Raw genomic sequence first — 21,276 nt, 5'->3', positions numbered from 1 at the left:
CCTCAGGATTTTAAGTAAAACATAAATTAGCTTTTAGGAATGGGCAGTTAGCTTTAAAGGAGCATCTTGCATAAATTGAATCATATGAAAACCGATGTGATTATATACAAATATTTTCTTTTGACAAAAAAGCAAAGAAGCTATCTGTATGGGGAAACATTTTTATATGTTCCTGTATCATTGATCTTAATAAAAAACTAAACACTTAGTGTTCATGAACCCTGTTCATATGCCAACCAGCATTCCAGTCATTGATCTTTGTCTGAAAAGCAATGTTGTAAGGGAAGTTCCTCACTATTTCAAGCAGGATTTGTAAACACTGTTCAAACAAAAGTTCAAAAATCATGAACACTCCATTGCGATATCTTAGTCTCACCTCTTTTTGTGATACATGATCCCAATCAGCATTTCCTGCTTCTGATCCAGAATTACAAACCCTCCAACAAGTAGAACTTGCACACAGTGTTCTAAGATTTGGTTTTTATGACAATGGCCTAGATGCTGTTTATAAGAGCAGTGGCAAAAAAAATCCTACATTTAGGTAAAGTATGGCATCAATTAAAGATATTTCCAAGTATTGGCATACATGATATTGTCAGCCGGTAAAAACGAAACAAGCAGCAAAGATAATAATCCTTTGTCACTATGCAGTTTTTACTGCAGATAAGCAGATTTACATGTGGTGATCGTGACATTGTCGGTCAGCCTTTACCTAAGCTGACAGGTTTTATGGTGCAAGAGAAAAGAGAACTGACAAAGAAAGGGCACCTGTTGAGGACAAAACTGACCCAAAATGAGCACTTTTTATTAAAAAAAAACACAAAAAACGCATGCAGTGAAAGGTTTTAAACTGTTATTAAAATGTTAAAGGACTATTATTGCTGGGAAATGCAACAGTATACGATACAGTATAAATAAACTACACTTTATCTGTTCAAAGCAGCCTTTTCAGCTAGTTTCAGGAAGCCCTTTCAGTTCTCAAAGTGACAGAGCAGCTCGAAAAACACAATCTTTAAATAATTTCTAGATGGGGAACAACAACAAAGCCAAAAAGCAACATTTTACACACTGAGAGAAACAAAAACCAACACATTCATATTAACTTTACTTCTTAAAATTTGGGAACAGAAATATAAAACAGCCAATGCTATAGCAACATGCCAGAACATGCAACTGAGTAAGAGGCTTCTATTTTCCTGTGCATCTAAAGCCGTATTAAAGTTCCCAATCTCTGTAACCCAGTTATAACAATCAGCCTAAAGATCCTTACTGATGTTTGCATCTCTTCATACAGGGAGGATTAACTCTCAGAGCCAAATCTGCTGCTTTGCAAAGAGCAGGCTTTTGAAGGGGGTTTTAAAGCTAGGGCACCCACACCCCACTGTGACGCAACCTGTTGCAGTAGGAACTGCTTGGGTAACAGCATTTCTTTTTACACCAAGAGTTGCCGTTTCACCACCTTAATATGCATAAACGCTGATCATTGAGAATCAAATCAGCAGAGCTGGCTTTATTTAAAATGTTCTACAGTAAAGCAGCCAACATAGAGGTTTTGGAATATCTAAAAGACTTCTTTGATCTTCAAGAGAAAATTCAGAGGCCCTTAAAACACTCAACAAAACAACTGGGAATTACCAACAGAGCCAGGTATGCAAACAAAAAACAAAACAATCCCAAGGTTTGTCAGCTAAAGTAATCACTGTATTTACCAGGATTTTGGCACTGCACCCGTTAACCAGGAGGAGTGCTGTGTATGAAAAAATTAAGGTTTTCATGATTGCCGCCAAACATTTTGGAGAAGTTTGAACTGAAGGTTGCTTGTTGCATGACTGAGGACCATGCAGAGAATTTGGTTCATCTTGAGGTCATTTATTGGAGCATGCACATTGCTGTGCATCACCTAGATCAGAGGATGCGGATTAACAGACCACGGCTCGGATCCAGACCCACCTGCTGGCTAATCCGGACCCACCTGATTTAAAACATTTATAAATTACCGCATGTTGTCCAATGACAGTGTCTAATTTCACTTGTGTCGCTTCTGTTTGTACGGTAAAGCCCTCCAGAGCTTCCGGGACCAAGCAACACAAGATACAAATTAGCCAATAAGCTGTGTCGATCAGGGCTGCTGCTGCTGCTAACTACCTTTAGACCAAGCAGGCAAACCTGTGGCATGCCGGGCGATGGGAAAGAAGGATAAGATCATGAGAAAAAGTGAAATAAAGTTTGGACTGTTGGAAGAACTATGGTGAACTGGTGACGGAAAAGTGAAATGGTGTGCTCAAGGTGACCCTGCACATTTTGAGTGTGTTTGGCTAAATCTACTGCTGTGAAGCAGGATTTCCCACCAGGAACATAATCAAAAATAATAATAGAATGGCTTTGTCGCCATTCAAACCCAGGTTTAAAAGCCTTGGAGGGCAGCCTAAAGCCCACTGCTCTCATTAAGCAATAAAAAAGAAAGAAAAAAATTTTGTTCCTTACTTAAAAAAAACACTTTAGATTTTAAAATATAAAAAAAAATTCTATTTTTTTTAATAGCACCTCATTTTATTTCAGTGTTAAATTCTATTTAAAGTAACATTATAATTAAAAATGTCTCTGGACCTTTACTGGTTGTTGATTTTCTTTATTCTGACCCCGCTGATTTTTAATTGGTTACCCCTGACCTAGGCCAAACAATGTCATGCAACTTCTACAGTTTCATTATTGTGTGATCTACAAATCAAAGTAAAAAATCTCCTCCCCTGTTGCTACTTTTGTGTTAAAATGTAGTTGTGCACCTGTACCTCTTCATCACTCTACCTAGCCCAAGGAGACCTAATAACCAAAAAATATTACTTTATTTATGTAGCACTTTCAAAACAAAGTGCTGAACAGTTGCTGAAACGATTTCCAATTCGACGTAGTAACCTCCTCTTCTTATTCCTCTCCTATACTGCTCTTAGGTCTTGTCCTGTCTTCTTTCTCTTTTGATACGCTGGGATGAACACACATTCACACAGCTAAAGAAACGCTCCAGGGTTCAGATAAACCGTGCCCAACCGGCAATTGTAACCATGCCAGGGTAAGGTTCCAGGCTCCGTTTAGCTTCTTTGACGTGGACACTGCTGAGCTACGGATTATAATCCTGCAGCATAACAGAAATGCATTTCAGCAGCACCCCGTTTAAAATTCCACCATACTGCCTTCGGCTTTGCTTTATACAGCTATTAACAGTAGACTCTAGCTCCAACCCATATAAAACTTTCAGGCTACACTGAGTTGTTGCATGTGTCTAATTTTTCTTTTCTTTTTCTTTATCAACAGAAATGGAGCAAAGACCTGCAGAGCAGCAGCAGCTTTGAACTCTCTTACAAACCTGCACATAAGTAACTCAAAGTAGAACTGAGGTTTGTACATGATTGAAGAGTTTATAAGCTTAAGTCTTAAAATACAATTCAGATTTTATTAGATAACAACATTGTGTTTGGTCAACTCTCTTATGAACAAATTATATATAGAAAAGGGAAATTTGTGTTGACTTTATTATCATAGAATCATTTTTAAAAAGCAAGAATGTGGTATATATAGACAGTGTTCAGTCCTGTTGATGAATCTCTTAAAAGGTGTTTATTGAGGGCAGCTATTTGGAGATCCATGTGCTAAATGATATTATGAATTATATATAAAACTTAAACCAATGAGTAATGAATGAATGACGACTGGTTCAAGAGTTGTAAACATATATAGGTGAAAATATTTAGTTGATGAGCTACGAGCATGAAAGCATTTACTATAACCTGGCTAACTGAGTTCAGAACTGCCCATCCTAAGGCATGAACTTGTACATCACCGTTCAGGAGGCAGGATTTTATCCCATGCAGTGACAAAGTCAAGCTGGGAAACAATGTCACTGAAGTTATTTGATGTCCCACTTTGTTAAGCAAATGCATTCAATTGTTCAGGCTGAATATGTAAAACCAGAACAGATAGCTTTTGTCTTTGACCTTTTTTAAAAGGTTATAGCCAAGGTGAAATGCTTTAAATGACGTGTGGAGATAAAAGTGGAGCAGGTAGAGAAATATCTAACCTGTTTCATCTGCCAGCTGCTGTCAGTATTCCTTTGGTGGCTGCCGAAGATATAATCAGGCGACAGCTGTAAAGAAAGGATAATCAGAAGGACTAAGACTGAAAATGAAGGTCAACTGCTGCTTTGTTCATTTTACTCCAAACCAATAGTTTCTATTTATTTTCATTAAAACTGGCAGGAAATTTTTTAAAGAAATGCCTTATCTTTAGTTCCTTTTTGTATTTTTTTTTTTTTTCTGAAAGTCATAGTTGTGAATATTTGCTGAACTCTGACACATTCTTAAATGCATATTTTACACCATTGTGAAAAACAGGAAGTTGAAAAATTTGTTAAGCTCTCATCAGATACAAGGCTAAACTTACACCAGCATAGAAACTACCTCTCTGCCCTGTCACATCCTGCCAGTCATAGGAAACATAACCGACCATAAGAGTTTATAAACCTACACCAAGTCGCCCGTACTCATATGGAGTTAATGAGAGTAAATGCTCCATTTCTGACTCACACACATTGATCTCAAGCTTTTCTATTTAGCGCTGCAGAACGGTGTCAGCAACAATGGCTCTGGTCATACAGCCCAGAAATGAGAGAACATATTTTCAATACAGTCAATAAAAGCAGACTGAATCCTGAAAACTACACCTGCAGACAGAACAGGTCTGGAGATCTTCAAGCAAAAACACAGAGAAGGAAACTCACAGTGAAGGTCCCCATTTTGATTGTTCAATAGAGCTCAGGCTAACTCCAGACCCTCGTGGATTGTTATCAGTCGATTTAACCTCTTCGGCGTCCTGTGGTTTCATGTCATGACAGTCCTGTTGTCCAAGTGCTGAATATAAAAAACCTTGCACCTCTCCTCTGCTTACCAACTACTTCCCCATTTGAGAGGGAACCAGCCTTTATCAGCCCACACAGTCAGTCTCGTGTACAGCAGCATATCAGGAAGGTGTGCTTAACTGAATCATGACACCAAGCTAAAGTTGCCACATTAACCACTGTCCAAATATGTCTGTCTACATGAGTTAAAAACAAGTTGGTTGCAATTTAAGATTTAAACTTAGGGCTGAGAGCGAATCTAAAAAAGGTAGCCGTGTGTTGTATTAGAAGTTCTTAGGTATTGAAGTATTATATAAAAAAAAAAGATTATTCACATCTAAGGTAGATTTACTCTCTTCAACTTCTTGCTACAGCGTTTGATCAGAAATTGAATTTACAACCAACCCGGTGTTGGATTATTGATTTATTTCACACACAAGCTGTTTTGAAATGTTAAAAGCATTTTATAAATATTTTCAATTAAATATGTTAGATATTAAAGGATGAAAAAAAAGTATTTTAGAAACTAATTTAATTGATTAAAGGTTTAAAACAACAAGATCTTAAATAAATTTTATATAGATCTATGTCAACAGATGCTATGCATGTGTTGAACACTTGAATAAAAAAATTTAAAAAAAAGTAATACAAAATGTTGATAATAACAATTATATCAAAGGGAAGAACTTTTAAAAATGAATGGTAGGGTATAATATTATGAAGATCTAGCAAATTTTTTAATCAAGCAACACTAGTAGTAGTATAAACACAAAATATTATACCTTTTTATTATTCTGTTTAGTATTGTACAAAGAAGCACAGATTGGCAGTTGATATTAGCCTGTTAAATAATAAAACATTTTAATAATGTAGCCAACATACAGTCATCTATTAAACATACAGTGCTTGCAATGTGTAGCCAAATTGAGATGTTATTTGATGTTTGCTGTAACAGCAATTCACATTATAGTTTCCATGCCATAGTTGTTTGTGCTTTACAGTTTTGTTGCTGCAGACCAGAACTTTGTAGCAATATGTGGGGGAGGGGCAGTACTATTTTACTCTTTTGCGGAAGAAGCTTGTGTTATGCAGCACGTTCTCTGACCCAGACATTAAATCATAGGAAGAATATAATAACTATTACAATTATTTCTAAATCTCTTTTTTAGCCCGATACAAGCATCTGGCCCATGCTAACTCTGAGACATAGGAGGCATAAGAAAAAAAAAAACTCTTTCCTTTAATCCAAAGACTCCAAAGCTTTTCACACAGCAATCCATTATTTATACACACATTAACACACTGACGATGTAAGTGAACTGGGAACCCGCTGGTTATAGGATGAACTGTAGCTTATTGAGCAACTGTTGCATCTTATCAGATTGTTATCTGGTACTAGACTTAAAATATTTCTTTATTTTATTATTGAGTATGAAGGAATCTAACAGATTTTCAATTAAATCTAGACAAGCAGCTCTGAGCAGTTTCTCTAAGAGACCCACAAAGAGCAGCTGTTTCCATCAGCTCTAGCCTACATGCATGAAACATAACCAACACAGGTGTTCTACCACAAACAAGGGTATGTAGAAAATAGAAAAAAAGCAAGCAGGGCAGTTAAAATAAGTAGCAGGGTGATAGATACTGTAAATTACATTAAAAAAGCAAAGCAAGGTTAGTTTTATGGAACTTTTCAGTAGCAAGGCAATTCAAAGTGCATTAAAATAAAAGTAGGCCAACCCTGCAGTGGCACAGAGGCAAAAAAATAATTAAAGAATAAAAGTAAGTCGTTAAAATGAGATGATTATGTTGAAAGGGAGATAAAATGCTTGATAAAAACTGAAAGGAGCGTTGGAGTGAAAGCTTAACAAATAATGCAGATAGCAGAGTCAAAGGCTGCTCGAAACAAATACATTTATTTTTGGTTAAAAAACAACTTGTGGTTTCACAAATTTTACAGTTTTCTGAGAGTTTGTTCCAGATTAATGGAGCATTAAAAAGTAAACGGTGTTTCATGTTCGGTGCTGGATATGCCGAGTAGATTTGAGCCAGAAGAGGTCTCGGGGGTTGATATACTGATGCTAAGCCCTTCGGTGATTGACAGACAAACAGAAGTATTTTTAAAGTCTATTCCCTGAGAGATGGGGACCCAGTGTAACGATTTTTAGGCAGACCTACTGTGTGAAGCTCGGTTACAGTAATCAATTCTACTAAAAACAAACACATGAATTAGTTCCTGCTGATATATTAGTCCTTTAATCCTGATCTTCACTAGGTAACAAAAAAAAGTGTTTTTAAATGAAAGCAACAGGTAAGGCTCCTGTCACACCTTCCTTTATCAAAATAATGCTGCTAAGATCTTAAAATTACTAGAATTTGATCTGCATGCATTTTGTTGTACTTCTTTTATTCGTAGATCATTATTCTACTGGAGACACTAACCTATTTCAATCAATTTTTTTTACATGTTCAATGTTTCCCTCTAGAACTCTAAGGTGTATCTTGTAAACCAACTATTTAATTTACTAAAATTATAGATTTTTTCTTCTTTACTAGATGCAACAATAGATCTAAGTACAACTGACCCATCTAAAGAAGTCTCGCTGAAGAGGTTTTCTTCTCATCAACTTCAGCTACCTTTTTCTCAGTTGTTCATTTTCCTCTCACAATGATTCCATAGGTCCTTTTCTAACAAGTATCACCTTTGTCTACAAGATATCAATAGTATTGGTAAACCTTTTCCTACTATCACAGGGGTCATTTGCAGAACATTTTACTATAGAAATCAGCTATGGTATAGAGGTAGCACTTCTGGTTGTACCATTAACGCTCAGGGTGGAGCTTTATGAAGGGTAGGTATAAAGTACAACATTTGAAAATGTGGCAATACCGTACCTAAATTAAAGAACTATGAAATAACCATTAGTTACAGTTTTATGCTAAATGTTTAGTCCTTTAACATAATGAAGAAAACCTAGTTTTTTTCTTCCCGAACTCTAAAAAAGCTGATTCCTATAAAGCAGGTTTGGATAAGGGAACATTTCAACATCAGTAAACATAATGGACATAACCCCAGCAGTGAAAGGACAGATGATAAACAATCCAGTTGAGATTGAGAGTTCAGTGAAGTCAAGTTTCAACAGATAAAACGTTGAAAAATCTAAGATACTTTTTGGGACTGTGTGAAAAAGCCTCTAAACCTCCCTTTATATACTCAATAAAACAGACCTCACTCAGAAAGAACCTGGGAAAGATTTAAACCTACAACCCGCTACCAATAAGTTTACATTTTGAGTTAGCAACTAAGTTTCCCTAAGACCTTGAAGGATGATTTATAGAAAATGTATAATTTCAAAAATCTAATAACCTTTAATTGATGCCAGTATGCAACCCAAAACCCTAACATGGGAGTTGATTTTCTAAAACATATTTAAAAGCTATAAATCATTTTTATTATCTAAACTTTTTTGTTTGCACCGTTGCATTGATTGTACAAATCAACCAATCAAGCAGATCTTTACTGCGGTTGTCAGTGCAGTTTTATGCTCGTTGAAGATCAATTAATCTCCTCCTCAGTTCAGCCCAACATCATCTATAAGTGGAGCCGTAAGCCGTCAAAGATGAGCTGATTTGGAAGTTAAAATGATAAAGATTACAAAGTTATTTTCAAAGATAAAAATCTAGACCAGAGTAAACTCCATGTCGACATGCTATATGGGCCACTCTGGTTTAAACACCTGGTTGAAAAACCCATGAGGTGTGCAGAATGTAATACATATCATGTTGCTTTGAATGATTGGCGACACATATAGGTCAGCAGAACAGCAGACTTCATAGGGGGTGGGGACCACTACTTTGATCATGTGTGCACTTTTCTTGATGAACAACATTAAATTTGAAATACTGATGCAATGGTGAGGCAAGGCAACGCTCAGACACAAAATTCTTATCTCTAATCTGCATAACACAGCTTGTGTTGATTTATTTGGAGACGTCATCTCTTATTTGATGAATGGATCAATTTCAGACACACGCTCCTTTCTTTAAACATCTGAGACAACAGATTTATCAGTTCAAAAGCTCAGACTGACTGCAAGATAAAACTCATTTTTATAAAGGAGTCTGGTTTTACTGTAAAACACTGGGAATCTTGGGGTAAATAGTTTAAATTTATTGGCGGGATTAACATCCTGTCTTCTTGTTTCTGGCTCCAACAGCTTTGGTTAACTCACATCAGTTCAGATCACATTAGGTTGTTTTATGCATGCTGACGCCTCACAAAAAACATAATTAAACTGGAGAACTATATCAGATGGCAGTAAACAACAGGCATCTTCAGTAGTTGATTTTTTTAAACTGGTAAAACTATCTGCCTTAGAGTAGGTGTGACATCACACACACCAAGATTCAAATGAGAGAGGTGGGCCGGGTTAACATGTCTGTGGTCCGTCTCTGTTTCCACATTTCAGAGCACAGCTGTTTGCACTTTAAACTATTATGCAAGACTATTATTACCACTTATAATGTTCACTCTAAAGGAAGATAAAATACAATGACAAAAGTCTCTACCAAAGACTGTTAATTGTCCTCAGATATTGAATTTAAATACCACACTGCTAACTTTTAACAATCAAATAAAACATTTTTTTTATAAGTGCAAAAATCCATAGGATGACAAGCATTGCTTTAATAAATTAAAAAGCATTTTGAGGGGTTATAATAAACTAGATAGCTGGTGAGAAATGGAAGAGAACAGAAATAGTTACACATTCTTATAAAACTTAAACCTTTCTCTTATTAATAAGGAAAAGTAAACTGAGCAAATTACTGATGCTGAATTTAATGCAGTGGTTAGTCATTTTTCAGTCTCACTCCCCCTACAGGAACTTTTAAATATAGCGTTGTTGTAAACACTGACTGCCCCATGCAAGCTGTCACTCTCTAAGCAGCTGGAAGATGCATATGATGACCAAACACCTGAAGAAGTGCGTATTATTGTACTTTATCACTTGATAATTATCATAGTGTAGAGCAGCCATTTTGCTGCAAATTGTTACTTGTGTTCAAGTCAGTTAAGTTCAAATCAGATGCTCTAGAAAACCATTTTTTGTTATCTATAAGGACCACAGCTCGGATTGGAAGCCGGGTCGCTCGCGTCGAGGACCAGGGCCTCCGTACATGGGTCATGTGTGCTAGCAACTGCGCCACCTGCACACCCCTATTAATCATTTGCTTGCCCAAAGTCCACTGTTACAGGACTTCTTTTCTTCTCGTAGACAGCTTTTCCCCTACGACCCTCGGCCATTTTCAAAGAACCGCGGTGAGAAAGGTGATCTTCAATGACTGTCTAAAACCATAGCTCACCACAGATATACGCCTGAAAGTGCGCATGCACAGAAAAGGATAACGGGGCGAGCACGTAGGACGGCCTTGCGTAAACACATCACCAGAATGATTGACAATTAGGAGGACCACTTATTTAGATGATCCACCCGGAAATAAAAGATCATCCTCCATACCTTTCAAGATCCAAGATGATCAAGGGATCTCTATAGATCCCTTGATCATCTTGTAGATAGTTTGGTGGGCAGTCTAACCAGATATTTGGCTCTTTTAATCTCACATTTTTAGAATTTATCACAGCTGTTAACCACTCTGGAGTTCCTATTAGCCGAATATTACCAGCGCAAATCCCACAACAGGTGTGAAAAATAACAATCAAACTCTCCACCTGAAGAAACTTTTAGGAATAAAATATTTCTGTGTATTTATCCATGAAGCTGGAATATTATGGCCAGTGCAAAGTGCAGTACTGCCTGCAAGTTTGGATGTGCTTGTTAAAGGAGAATTCCGGTTTTTAACACTTTTAGCCCATTTTCTGTAGTGTCCAGGATGAAATCGAATGATCGACACCAAAATTTTGACAATTGCTCCTGTCTCTGCTTTTTGGCTCATTTAGAATCCACCCCTGGCTGCTTCAGAATGGCTTCCATAGTGCATGTCCGATAATGTCCTTAAAACAACCTTAAACGTTCTTTTTTAAAAATATGCTACTCACCGGGTCGTCAGCGCTGTTCAATGACGTTCCAAAAAAAGTTTCGTAAAGAAAAAACGTTCCTGTAGTGTTTTATTTAGCATTTTGTAAATCCCATTGAGTTCTGTTGGAATAGTCAATATTCCCCTGCTACCGGAAACGGAAATGGGGCCTGTTTACACAGTTGTAGTCTTTTCGCTTCACTCTGTGTACTCCGAAGTCGAGGTGCTAACGTCTCTGTTAAACACTTTAAAAAACTCTGAAAATGGAATACGAAAGGTGGATTCTTGATTCTCGACGTCGGAGTACACAGAGTGAAGCGAAAAGACTACAACTGTGTAAACAGGCCCCATTTCCGTTTCCGGTGGCAGGGGAATATTGACTATTCCTACAGAACTCAATGGGATTTACAAAATGCTAAATAAAACACTACAGGAACGTTTTTTCTTTATGAAACTTTTTTTGGAACGTCATTGAACAGCGCTGACGACCCGGTGAGTAGCATATTTTTAAAAAAGAACGTTTAAGGTTGTTTTAAGGACATTATCGGACATGCACTATGGAAGCCATTCTGAAGCAGCCAGGGGTGGATTCTAAATGAGCCAAAAAGCAGAGACAGGACCAATTGTCAAAATTTTGGTGTCGATCATTCGATTTCATCCTGGACACTACAGAAAATTGGCTAAAAGTGTTAAAAACCGGAATTCTCCTTTAATAGATTCTGTTTCCAACAATCCTCCTTTTATTTTTTCACCCCTCTCTGATTACCAGACATATCTGATTCTACATCAGTCACCAACACACATACATATTTCAGTCCCATCTGGTTGCTATGGCAACCACAAAATAACATTGCTCATCTGGCTCATTTAAATACACATTGACATTCATGTGGTTCTTCGCAGTAACCATTTATGGTTGAATGCATGTGTGAGGTGGAGTCCTGTGTGCATAGGTTTATATATCAATAAAACTTGGTTTGTTTTGTGCCTGAGCAAAGTTTGATAAACTTGAAAAATCTTTTAAGTACACCATTTTCAGCTTTTGGGCATACCTACACTTTTAATTGACATCCCAGGCAAAATAGATAAAAAGACAAGAAAGTGCTGGGATGAGTGCAGATGCATATACCGTAAGTAAAGTGCATTATTATTTCCACTTAAACTACACATCCCTTCTTGATTTTTACCACCACAGCTGCTCTATAGCCCATAAGGGGCTAAAATATTCACCTTGTGCACAGTTCCATTGCCATTCTTAGAGAGTGGCAGCGACAGATGGCTGGTGTCCCGGGGTAACGTCTGAGCCTGTACTGGATTGCCCTGCATGAGACAAATACAAACCAGTTTTAAAACAAGAATTACCATCTATTATCATAAATAAGGAAAGTACCTTTTCAGTTTTTATTTATATGTATTTGTATTTTTTATGCACATAGTCCTGCAGTATTTCCTAAATAATTCTAATTTTCTCTAAATAATGGTGGAACGTAACGTATTTATGACATAAAACAAATAAAAAAAATGCATATGTGTCGCTAGGAGAACTGTTGCTGAATAGATTTTATTCCTTCTGGTCAGTGACCTGGAAAAAATGTTAAAAGCTTAAAAGAAGAAAAAAAAAGGACAGATCCTACGCTTACATCACAAGTTAAATGTATTGTTAACAGTAAAGAAGGAAGTAGCTGTCAAAAAAGGATCCAAGTTTTTCACAGAAACAAAGAGCAACACAATGGCCATAGAAAAATTCAGAGGATTTTTTTTCACTGTATGACCAAGACCATGAATATGAAAGAAATGTAGCTTATACTGTATATTACTGTCAGCCATCTTGCAAAACATTTTCCTTTTTATGTTTAGTCTGTTGGAACCATAAACCTCAATACATTTTATTAGAATTGTTGTGTTGATTAAAACCAGGTGCAAAACTGTGATTGGGAAGGTAATAAAACATAATCTTTACATTTTCCCTCAAACCCTTGCTTAATAGAATCTAGTGAAACCTGCTCCCTTTCAAAGGTCAAAAAATTAATAAACACATATTAGTGAGTTCAGCTCATCAGCTCATTCATTAAATCTCAGTTTAGCTGTTCTGTGAAGGCCTCAGAGGTCTGTTAGAAAACATCAGGGGGACTAAAGAACAAACCAGACAGATCAGGGATGAAGTTGCATAGAAGTTAAAAGTGGTGTCCAGTTATAAAACAAAAATATTCACAGCTTTGAATATTGAATCTCAAAAGGTTCAATTCATCATCTAAAAACAGAAAGAGCACAAACGTACCCAGACTTGTTCATTCACCTAAGCTGAAAGCCACGGCAAGGAGAGGATTAACTCTAATTAAAGTGCAGAGATCTGCAAGTTAGGTGAGAGAACCTGATGTCTGGAAAACCATCTGCTCTGGTCTCAACAAATATTGCATTTGGAAATAAAACAGATGAGAAAAAGAAGATGTTCAGACCAGACGATAACTGCAAAATGCAATAGGAGGTAGACATTTTCCACCAAAACACACATGCCCATTGTTAAAAATGGTAAAAAAAATGGTGTTTGCAGTTGTCAGTTATATTTATTTATTTTTTGGCCAGTTGAAAAAAGAAACCTCAGTGGAATGCTACAAAGATGTTGAGCAACTTGCCGAGGTGGATGTTTATCTTTACAGTGGATCTATGTAACACGTGTTTATTATGGTTTAATACATTTCAGTAATGTCTTGGCATTAAAAAATGTTGCATATTGGAATAAACCCCCAAAATGAACTGATATTTAAAGAAATGACCTTATGCAGCTATCTACAGCCTGCTCCACATCATCTGGGAAATGTCCTTCCAGAACTGGGCTGTTGTATTAAAATTAACTGCATGTTTAAATCCTATGCCCTAATAAAGTGAGAAAATACAATCCAGGCCTTCATGTCCAGACTATCCTCCATTTGCATTTATAGGCAAACCATAGAAACCAGGAAATGAGCCTAGCCTTTTATTCCAAACCCTTACCTAGTCTACATTCTCCTTTGAGAGAAAGCCCTTTCATCTGGTTCAGGACCTGTCCCCTTTTCACACTTTAAGGCCAAATCCAGCAGCATGAGAACAGCAAAGGGTGCAGAGGGAGCAGAAAATATTACCTGCTGTGTTAGACTCTTATTGGTGCACTGAGAGCGAGCCCGTCGAGGGGGTTTCCATGACCTCTCCTTGGTAATTCTATTGACATAATAATATCTCCCTGTGGCTGAATCAGAATACTGTTCCCATAGGTCCATGATTTGAAGAGGCTGCTGGCCCAGAGCTGGGACGGGTGGCTCCTGCTGTGACAGACGCTTCTCCTGCTGCATTTCAGCATAAATGGGGGAGTCCTGCCAGGATAGCTGGGACATATAGGCCTCAGTAGGGACCTTGGATGCAAAATAAAAGATATATCAATTTGGTCAGTTGTTTTGCAACATGTATATTTAAAAAGTACAATATTTCCAATGGATTATTTCCTGCTACAGACACATGAGTAACGCTGGGCTGGTTTTCCCGAATGACTGATAAAGCATTTTTTAAAATGATTAATCTTGAAAGCAAAATGGAATTTACTGCCCAATTCTAATGCTTACATTGTTTGTTGTCTATATCAGGTACCGAAACTGATTAAGCCACTCAGGAAGAAAGAAGAAAGTAGCAGCGGCTGAATACAGGAAGCCAAACCAGTATGTAAAACATAAGCAAACAGCCAAGAGAAACCAGAAATAGTACTGAAGAGGTCCTAAACTCACTTATTCGATATAAAGAGTTTTTGGTTTAACACAGAGCTCACATATAAATCTATAAACCTATGGAGTAACTTGCTTATTGATCCCTGTTATGTAACTCAATCTATAGGTTTTAAATTGTCCATCTGTTGTATAGAAAGTATTTATGATTTTAAAGGACTTTGGAATAGCATTCATTCCTCTTTAGCCTTTTTACATTTTGTATTTTAATGGCAAACCCAAACCAGAACATAAGTATACCTTTAAAAGAAAATATTCTTCCTTATGTCTTTTTTTCTTAAAATGATGAACTAAAAAAGTGGAAATATAGCTGCATAGCTTTTAACCCCTGTGTCAATTCTTAATTGAAGCAACTTTTAGTAGAATAACACAAATCAAAGTCTTTTAGGCCCTTCTGGTGTTGCATATCTTTTTTGGTATCCTTTTTACAAATTGTGTCAAACTGAGTTAGACTTAATTGTTAAGTTTCTGTGAGGATTCATTTTCAGCACTAACTCTACATTGATTAATGGGAATAAATGTCCCAGAGTTAGCTGATAGCCCAGCAGATTTGCTTAAACAAGCAGACCATCATGACGGTTCCGCTTGATACTTGTATATGAAACATCTGTGAAAATTAGCCACTCTTTGCATTTGGGATTTTCTCTATCTAAAACATGACGAATTGAGATACCTACTTTCTGTAAACTGAGAATACCTGAAACCAAAGTCAAATTCCTTGGGATATAAAGCTGATTCTGAATTTGAGGGTAATTTAGGCATCAGCCAAGTGCTCCTTTGACATGGAGAGCAGAGCTTAAGGGTCAAATCTTCTAGTGAGAAAGCCCCACTGATACACACAGGGATTGCTGGAGTGTGTGTGTGTGTGTATGTGTGTGTGTACCTGTCTAGCGATCAGAGTGAGGACCATTTTTCAAATTTTCCATTAAAATTGAGGACCAGTTGTTGCAAAGTGAGGACATTTTGCAACAACATTTTTACTACCGTAATTGTTAGGTTTAGTGCTGTCAATTGGTTAGGTGTAGGGTGAGGTATGCACTGGTAATGGTTTGGTTTAGGGTTTGTTTTAGGGTTAATGCATAGAAAAGGATGAAAATAACTGAAAATCAATGGAAGTCAATGGGAATCAACACATGGTCCTAACTACGATAGCAGAACAAGTATGTGTGTGTGGTGCTCATGTATAAAAAGGAATATGACTTTAGTTGACTCCAGATGGCAGCACTGCCTCCTTCAGCAACCTGGTGTGGGTCTAGACTCTAGAGTCTAGAGTCTAGACCCACACCATTCTTCTGTTTACCTCAATATTAAAACTAACTCACGATCAACAGGGCTTGGTCTGGTTAGAATAAAGAACTGAGAAGAATTTAAACCCTTATTTGGTATTTTGGGCAAACAAAATGTTTTCTGTAACGATATCTAACAAACTTAAAGTGGTTTCATCAGAATTGTTATCCACAGGTAGTGTTTAGGGTTAGGGTTAGGGTTAGGGCTAACCCTAACCCTAACTAACCAAACAGTATTTATAATTTGAATGGAAAGTTGCCAAACAATGTGCCTAGCATGTGCTTTGGATACAAGTCAAATTCCAGAAGCTAAGACACAGAGAAAACATCCAAACTTTATTTGATATTCTTTCAAATTCAACAAATAATCTCACATTAATGAGCAAAATTAAATCTGACTTAAAATTACTGATCCGGGGCAGCATTTAGGGAAATGTCTGAGGTTACAACATGGAGTTATAATCCTGCTTACTGGTATTAAGGACTCAAATAAAGAGGGCTCTCAGAGAGGTACATACAACTAAAAGGGACAGGAAGGACACAAAGTGCAAGATCAACAAAAGAGCATGGCCGGATCTGTCTCACTAGGATCACATATATCCAAAATCAGAGGTCAGTAGTGATTCATCTCTACAGTTTAGGAGATTCAGCAGTAGGAGTTTCCCTTTACTGACAGAAGAATAACCTTAGATTTCTCTCACCAGCACGGTCCATGTGTAATCCTCTCTGATGTAATGTAGGGGAAGCTCTGGCGTCACTGCAATACTAGCTTGATTGCTTCTTCAAGAGGATTATTAAGAACAACCCCAAATGTAAATCAATTTTAGTCCCTGGGGCCAGTTTTTGAGCCCAAGCATGGTGCAGAATTCAACCACGACAAATTCATTTTAATTTCTTCTTGCTATTAATTTCTGTTTTTTGTTGCTTCCTTTAAAATAGAATTAACAAGTTACATAAGAAAATTACACAAAAGGCTTTGGTGGTCCACATGACTGATAGCTGTAAAAATAATCATGTTCTGTTTTCTTTTTTTTTTTGTATGATTTCAGACTATCCTGAGAAGTTGTAAAATTTGTAAAAATTCTATGTTTAAAAATAGTTTAAGCTATAGGTTGTTAATCCAAGTGATTACAGACCGTCAGTGAGAGGACGTCAAAACGAATATAATCCCACACTTTCTGCTGTAACAGCAGCATGTGATGGATTTGTTTGAGCCGTTTTCTATAATCTGACATCACTGGGGAATTGTGAAAAAGGGGAACTTTGGAAGGCAAGAAATATCATGAATTTTAAGAGACAAGAGGTACCTTAGACTATAGCACTAAAAAGTATTGTTAATTTAGAAAAATATTATATGTTAAAAGATATTTCTTGTAGAAAAAAGAGAGAAATTATGTTAGAATTGAAAGTACCAGAAATCTACTGGTTCATGTTCAAATAATGTCAGTCTAGAAATTGATTTTATCTTTATTGATTTTATTTCATTTTTAGGCATGACAAGCTAAAAATTATATCAAAACAAAAATGTTTGAAATGTTCCCTTTCTTGTTGTTGTTTTTTTTCCGTTTCTATCATGAGTTTTTGTAAGTTAAATTGAAAAAGAACCATTAAAAACCTCTGAAAAATTGAAAACATTGAATTGACATCACTGGTGAAGACAGGAAAAACTGTAAAAGTAAAAAAACAATAAAAGTTATGTAAGTGAAAACTTATAAAGAACTTAGGTTTGTATTTTCATTTGGACAGCTGGGTGTTCTTCTTTTGCATTTCATTTTTTTGACCACATAAATGGTAAATAAATCCTGCATTTAATGAACATCTGCAGAAATATTGTACTTTTATTAAATTCTTCAGATATTAAGACCTTCTTATAAAACTGCAATTTATAATTTTTACATAATTAGTTTTCCTTTCGTCTCTTTTTACCCCAAAACATGCTGTTTTTAATGTCAGAAATGTTGATATATTTTTAACTCAAATAACTTGAACCTTAGTTTTTAATATCCTTTTTATTCTGTTAGTTTGCAGTGAAGCTGTACCTGTTTAATCGGTGTCATGATTGTATAGTGATGTTATGATAATGTCATGTTTAATGTTAGCAAAGTTTTCCTGAATTTTTTAAAAAAATGGACTCTTAAGAAACAAAAAAGAAACAAATAAAAACTGCCTGGATTAAAATGAAATGAATAATAGTTTGTGTCGTTGGTATTGCCCCATTTTGCAATTGTTGGTGATGCAATGAAGACTCTGGTCAAATAATATTACTTCTGCATTTTCTCTCAGTCACAGAAGAAGCATATTCACCTTGCATATGATTATTGCTCCACCTGGTGTTTCACAAGGTATTAACTGACAATTGAAAATGAGGAAAGTTATGCCTAATGAAGGCTTGTAAAATGAAGCCACAAAATATTTCCCCAAAATGGATCGAAAGGACAGTATCCACTTTCAGAATATCAATTTTAACTCCTTCATTTTTGCTTTGCAATGAAAGCATCCAGAGTACCTTTAAGGTGATAGGTTCTCATTTCACAAGATAATTTTCAGTTTCTATTGTAAATATAAAAAATACACCCACCCCCATAAGAAGCCACAGTTCTGTGACACTTAGAGCAATATAGGATGATATTCAAACCATTTTATGCCTTTAATGTAAGAAATAACTTTTATTAATTAACAAAACATGTAAGCAGAGTGCAACAAACTTTTAGGATATGTTTGCACAAACCTAAACCTTATATAAAAAAAAATATATACAATAGATACACACCTACTACAGTATAAGGCGTTTGATGAACCAAAAGTCAAGAGTCCTGCAAGTACCATTGTTTTCACAGAAGGAACAAAGGAATCATAGCCTCTCACTGAGCGAGGATGTCAGACAAGAGTGGGGAGAGTGGGGCACAAAATACAATCACAGCATTATACTGTGTGTAGCCCCGGTGAAGGCAGAGGTCAATATAAATTGAAAAATAAAGAAAAGTGAGCCTGCAACGAGGCTGATAAAAAAGACAAGACAGAATGTGTTCAGGGAAGGAACCAAGAGCCTGACAGTAACACTGAAAGAGCAGCAGGAATTTCAGGTTAGTAGTTTTGCTCTACATGCGAGGTGGATAAGATCATGAATAATTCTGAATATCAGTCAGCTTGGTTTGCTAGAGAGCTGAAGAGGGATTGTATGTTTTAGGAGCACTATGAATCCTAGAGGAAACTTAGAGCTATGGCCAAAGTGCAGATCTAAGTTTGACATAAATACATGGATTCACCATTAAAGTGATGTAGAGAACTTATTTTTTTTAACGAGCTGGTCTTTTTAGAGAATTTTGCAGGGGGGTGTAGACCAACATTGTAAAGTCATAATATTACATGCTGATAGACTCCTACTGAAGACTGAAGCCTGAAGTTAAATTTGAAAGTACTCCAGCAAAGTCTAAATGCTGGGAAGTGTTTGCACTTTTCAAATTAGGATTTTAAACTTGTTTTCCAACAATAGCTTTATGTTTATTGTATTTAAAATATGCTGGAGATATGTCTCTTTAAAAGTGGAAAAAATAGTGAAATGTATAATGATTTTTTTTTTTATTATCTCAAAATAACCTGGAAATACAAATAAATTGAATATAATTCATTCAAAACCCAAATTTTTTTGTCAGCTTAATCATTGATAAAGAAATGTCATATGAAGACTACAAGAAATTAAAAGTTTTAGACAGATCTGACCTATTCTTGGTTCAGTTAGAACAAAGCAACAGGAGATCCAATCCACCAACTTCAAATTCTAACATTGCTGCTCCTTAAAAATGGGTTACAGCTAAATTCTAAGGGAACAAGTCATTGGTTTGATTTAGCAAATGTAAAACTACCTGTTCTGTTCATTAAATCTTCCAAATGTTTGTATTGCCAGCATTAAGGGTGAACTCTGTCTTTGATATCCTTACCTGCAGACGCTTTTTTCTGCCTGAAGTTCCCACCACGTCCCACTGGCTAGAGGACTTCTTAGGAAGCCTGTAGCTGATGCGACTGCCAAGGCCTCCCCCCACTTCATCATACGGGTTCTCGTTCAGATTTTCAGGCAAGTTGCTAGAGCTCTGGCTCCTGGTGATGGTAGGGACCACCCTGTAATTGGACGGGCTTGTTTGTGTTGTGGAAGCAGCAGGGGACCCCGGCACCATGAGGTGACGTGATTGGGAGGTTGAAGAATTGGACGTAAAGGTGGATCCAGAGGCAGGCAGGGTAGGGAAGTGGTTTCCCCCCATCCTGGTGTTTGTACCAGACCTCTGGAAGGCACTGCTGTAAGAGTTAAGGTTTTCCATGGACCGATACATTGGTTTGTTGACTGCAGAGGGAAAAAAACAGTAAATCCAAATTGTAACATTTTATTTTCTTGATTAAACTTTTTTATTCAATTTTACCTTGACTCTGTTCATTGCAGCCGGTTCCTGTGAAGCTGGGAGAGAGTGAAACACGAGGTAGCATCCTCATGTTGGAGTGCAGTGACACAGATGTGACGAGGCGTTGAGGCGAGGGCATCGGCGTGATCGGTACCTCAGTCACATACGTAGCAGGGACATACAAAGGCTTTGTTTTACTGGCTGCACCAATCCTCCGCACCTGTCCAAGAACAACGGCAAGCTTTCAACATTTTCATTAGAGTAAATTCAAGCACCAAGTGAAGAAATAAGGGAGAGTTAAATGGGTTATAAGAAGAAATATGCATGGAAGAGAGACTTCATCCCAAATGATAACATGTACCATATTTTACCATTTTTTACCTCACCATCTGACACAAAATCAGGCAAATACTCTCATTTCCAAAGTCAGTAAGGATTTCGTGAATGCAAAATTAAGGAGAAAACCTTAAACAATTCTTTAATTTCTCTAAATCAGATGTTTACATAAGGCATTAAACAAGCAGTAAAAACCAATGATAATCTGACCATTTCTTTAATATTAATAGGGTAACTCACACTTTTTGAGTTATTTGAAGCCCTACTCACTACCTAACTGTTGTTCTTTACCTGGTACCACTTTAATGTACAATGCCAAATCCATATGTATATAAGTCACCTTAAATGTACATAAGTCACCGTAAATATCTGCCTTAATTCTTTTTTTCTTTCTATTTACATTATATATGTAGATGCACTGTTTATACCCCATGCACCTTTTCCTCCTTTTGTCACCTTCTTTTGACTATTGAGCCGGTGTGAAAGTGAATTCCTCCACTTTAAGATCAATAAAGTCTATATTATCTTATCTTATGTATATGTAAGTTTTAAGTTCTGGACCAACACCTATTATCCAAGTTTAAGCATGGGAA

At 36.6% G+C, this 21,276-nt stretch overlaps 1 protein-coding gene across 6 annotated transcripts in view; it reads right to left on the bottom strand.

Moving 5' to 3' along the window:
* arhgap9 (Rho GTPase activating protein 9) overlaps positions 1 to 21,276 on the bottom strand; it is a 77,060-nt gene that overhangs the window by 27,032 nt on the left and 28,752 nt on the right. For 5 of the 6 annotated variants that reach the window (XM_038296952.1, XM_038297273.1, XM_038297193.1 and 2 more), the window contains exons 3-7: positions 20,369 to 20,567; positions 19,895 to 20,292; positions 14,041 to 14,307; positions 12,152 to 12,241; positions 4,073 to 4,138 (exon numbers count right to left, since the gene is read on the bottom strand). In XM_038296952.1, coding sequence (XP_038152880.1) covers positions 4,073 to 4,138; positions 12,152 to 12,241; positions 14,041 to 14,307; positions 19,895 to 20,292; positions 20,369 to 20,567 — 1,020 coding nt within the window. The remainder of the gene's footprint in view (positions 1 to 4,072; positions 4,139 to 12,151; positions 12,242 to 14,040; positions 14,308 to 19,894; positions 20,293 to 20,368; positions 20,568 to 21,276) is intronic. The other variant, XM_038297350.1, reaches the window with a different exon arrangement.

Source organism: Cyprinodon tularosa, unplaced genomic scaffold, assembly GCF_016077235.1.
Source record: "Cyprinodon tularosa strain WSP-4 unplaced genomic scaffold, ASM1607723v1 ctg10, whole genome shotgun sequence".
Classification (NCBI taxonomy): Eukaryota; Metazoa; Chordata; class Actinopteri; order Cyprinodontiformes; family Cyprinodontidae; genus Cyprinodon; species Cyprinodon tularosa.
The sequence above is the reverse complement of the archived record's forward strand: the minus strand, read 5'-3'. Positions and strand labels throughout refer to the sequence as shown.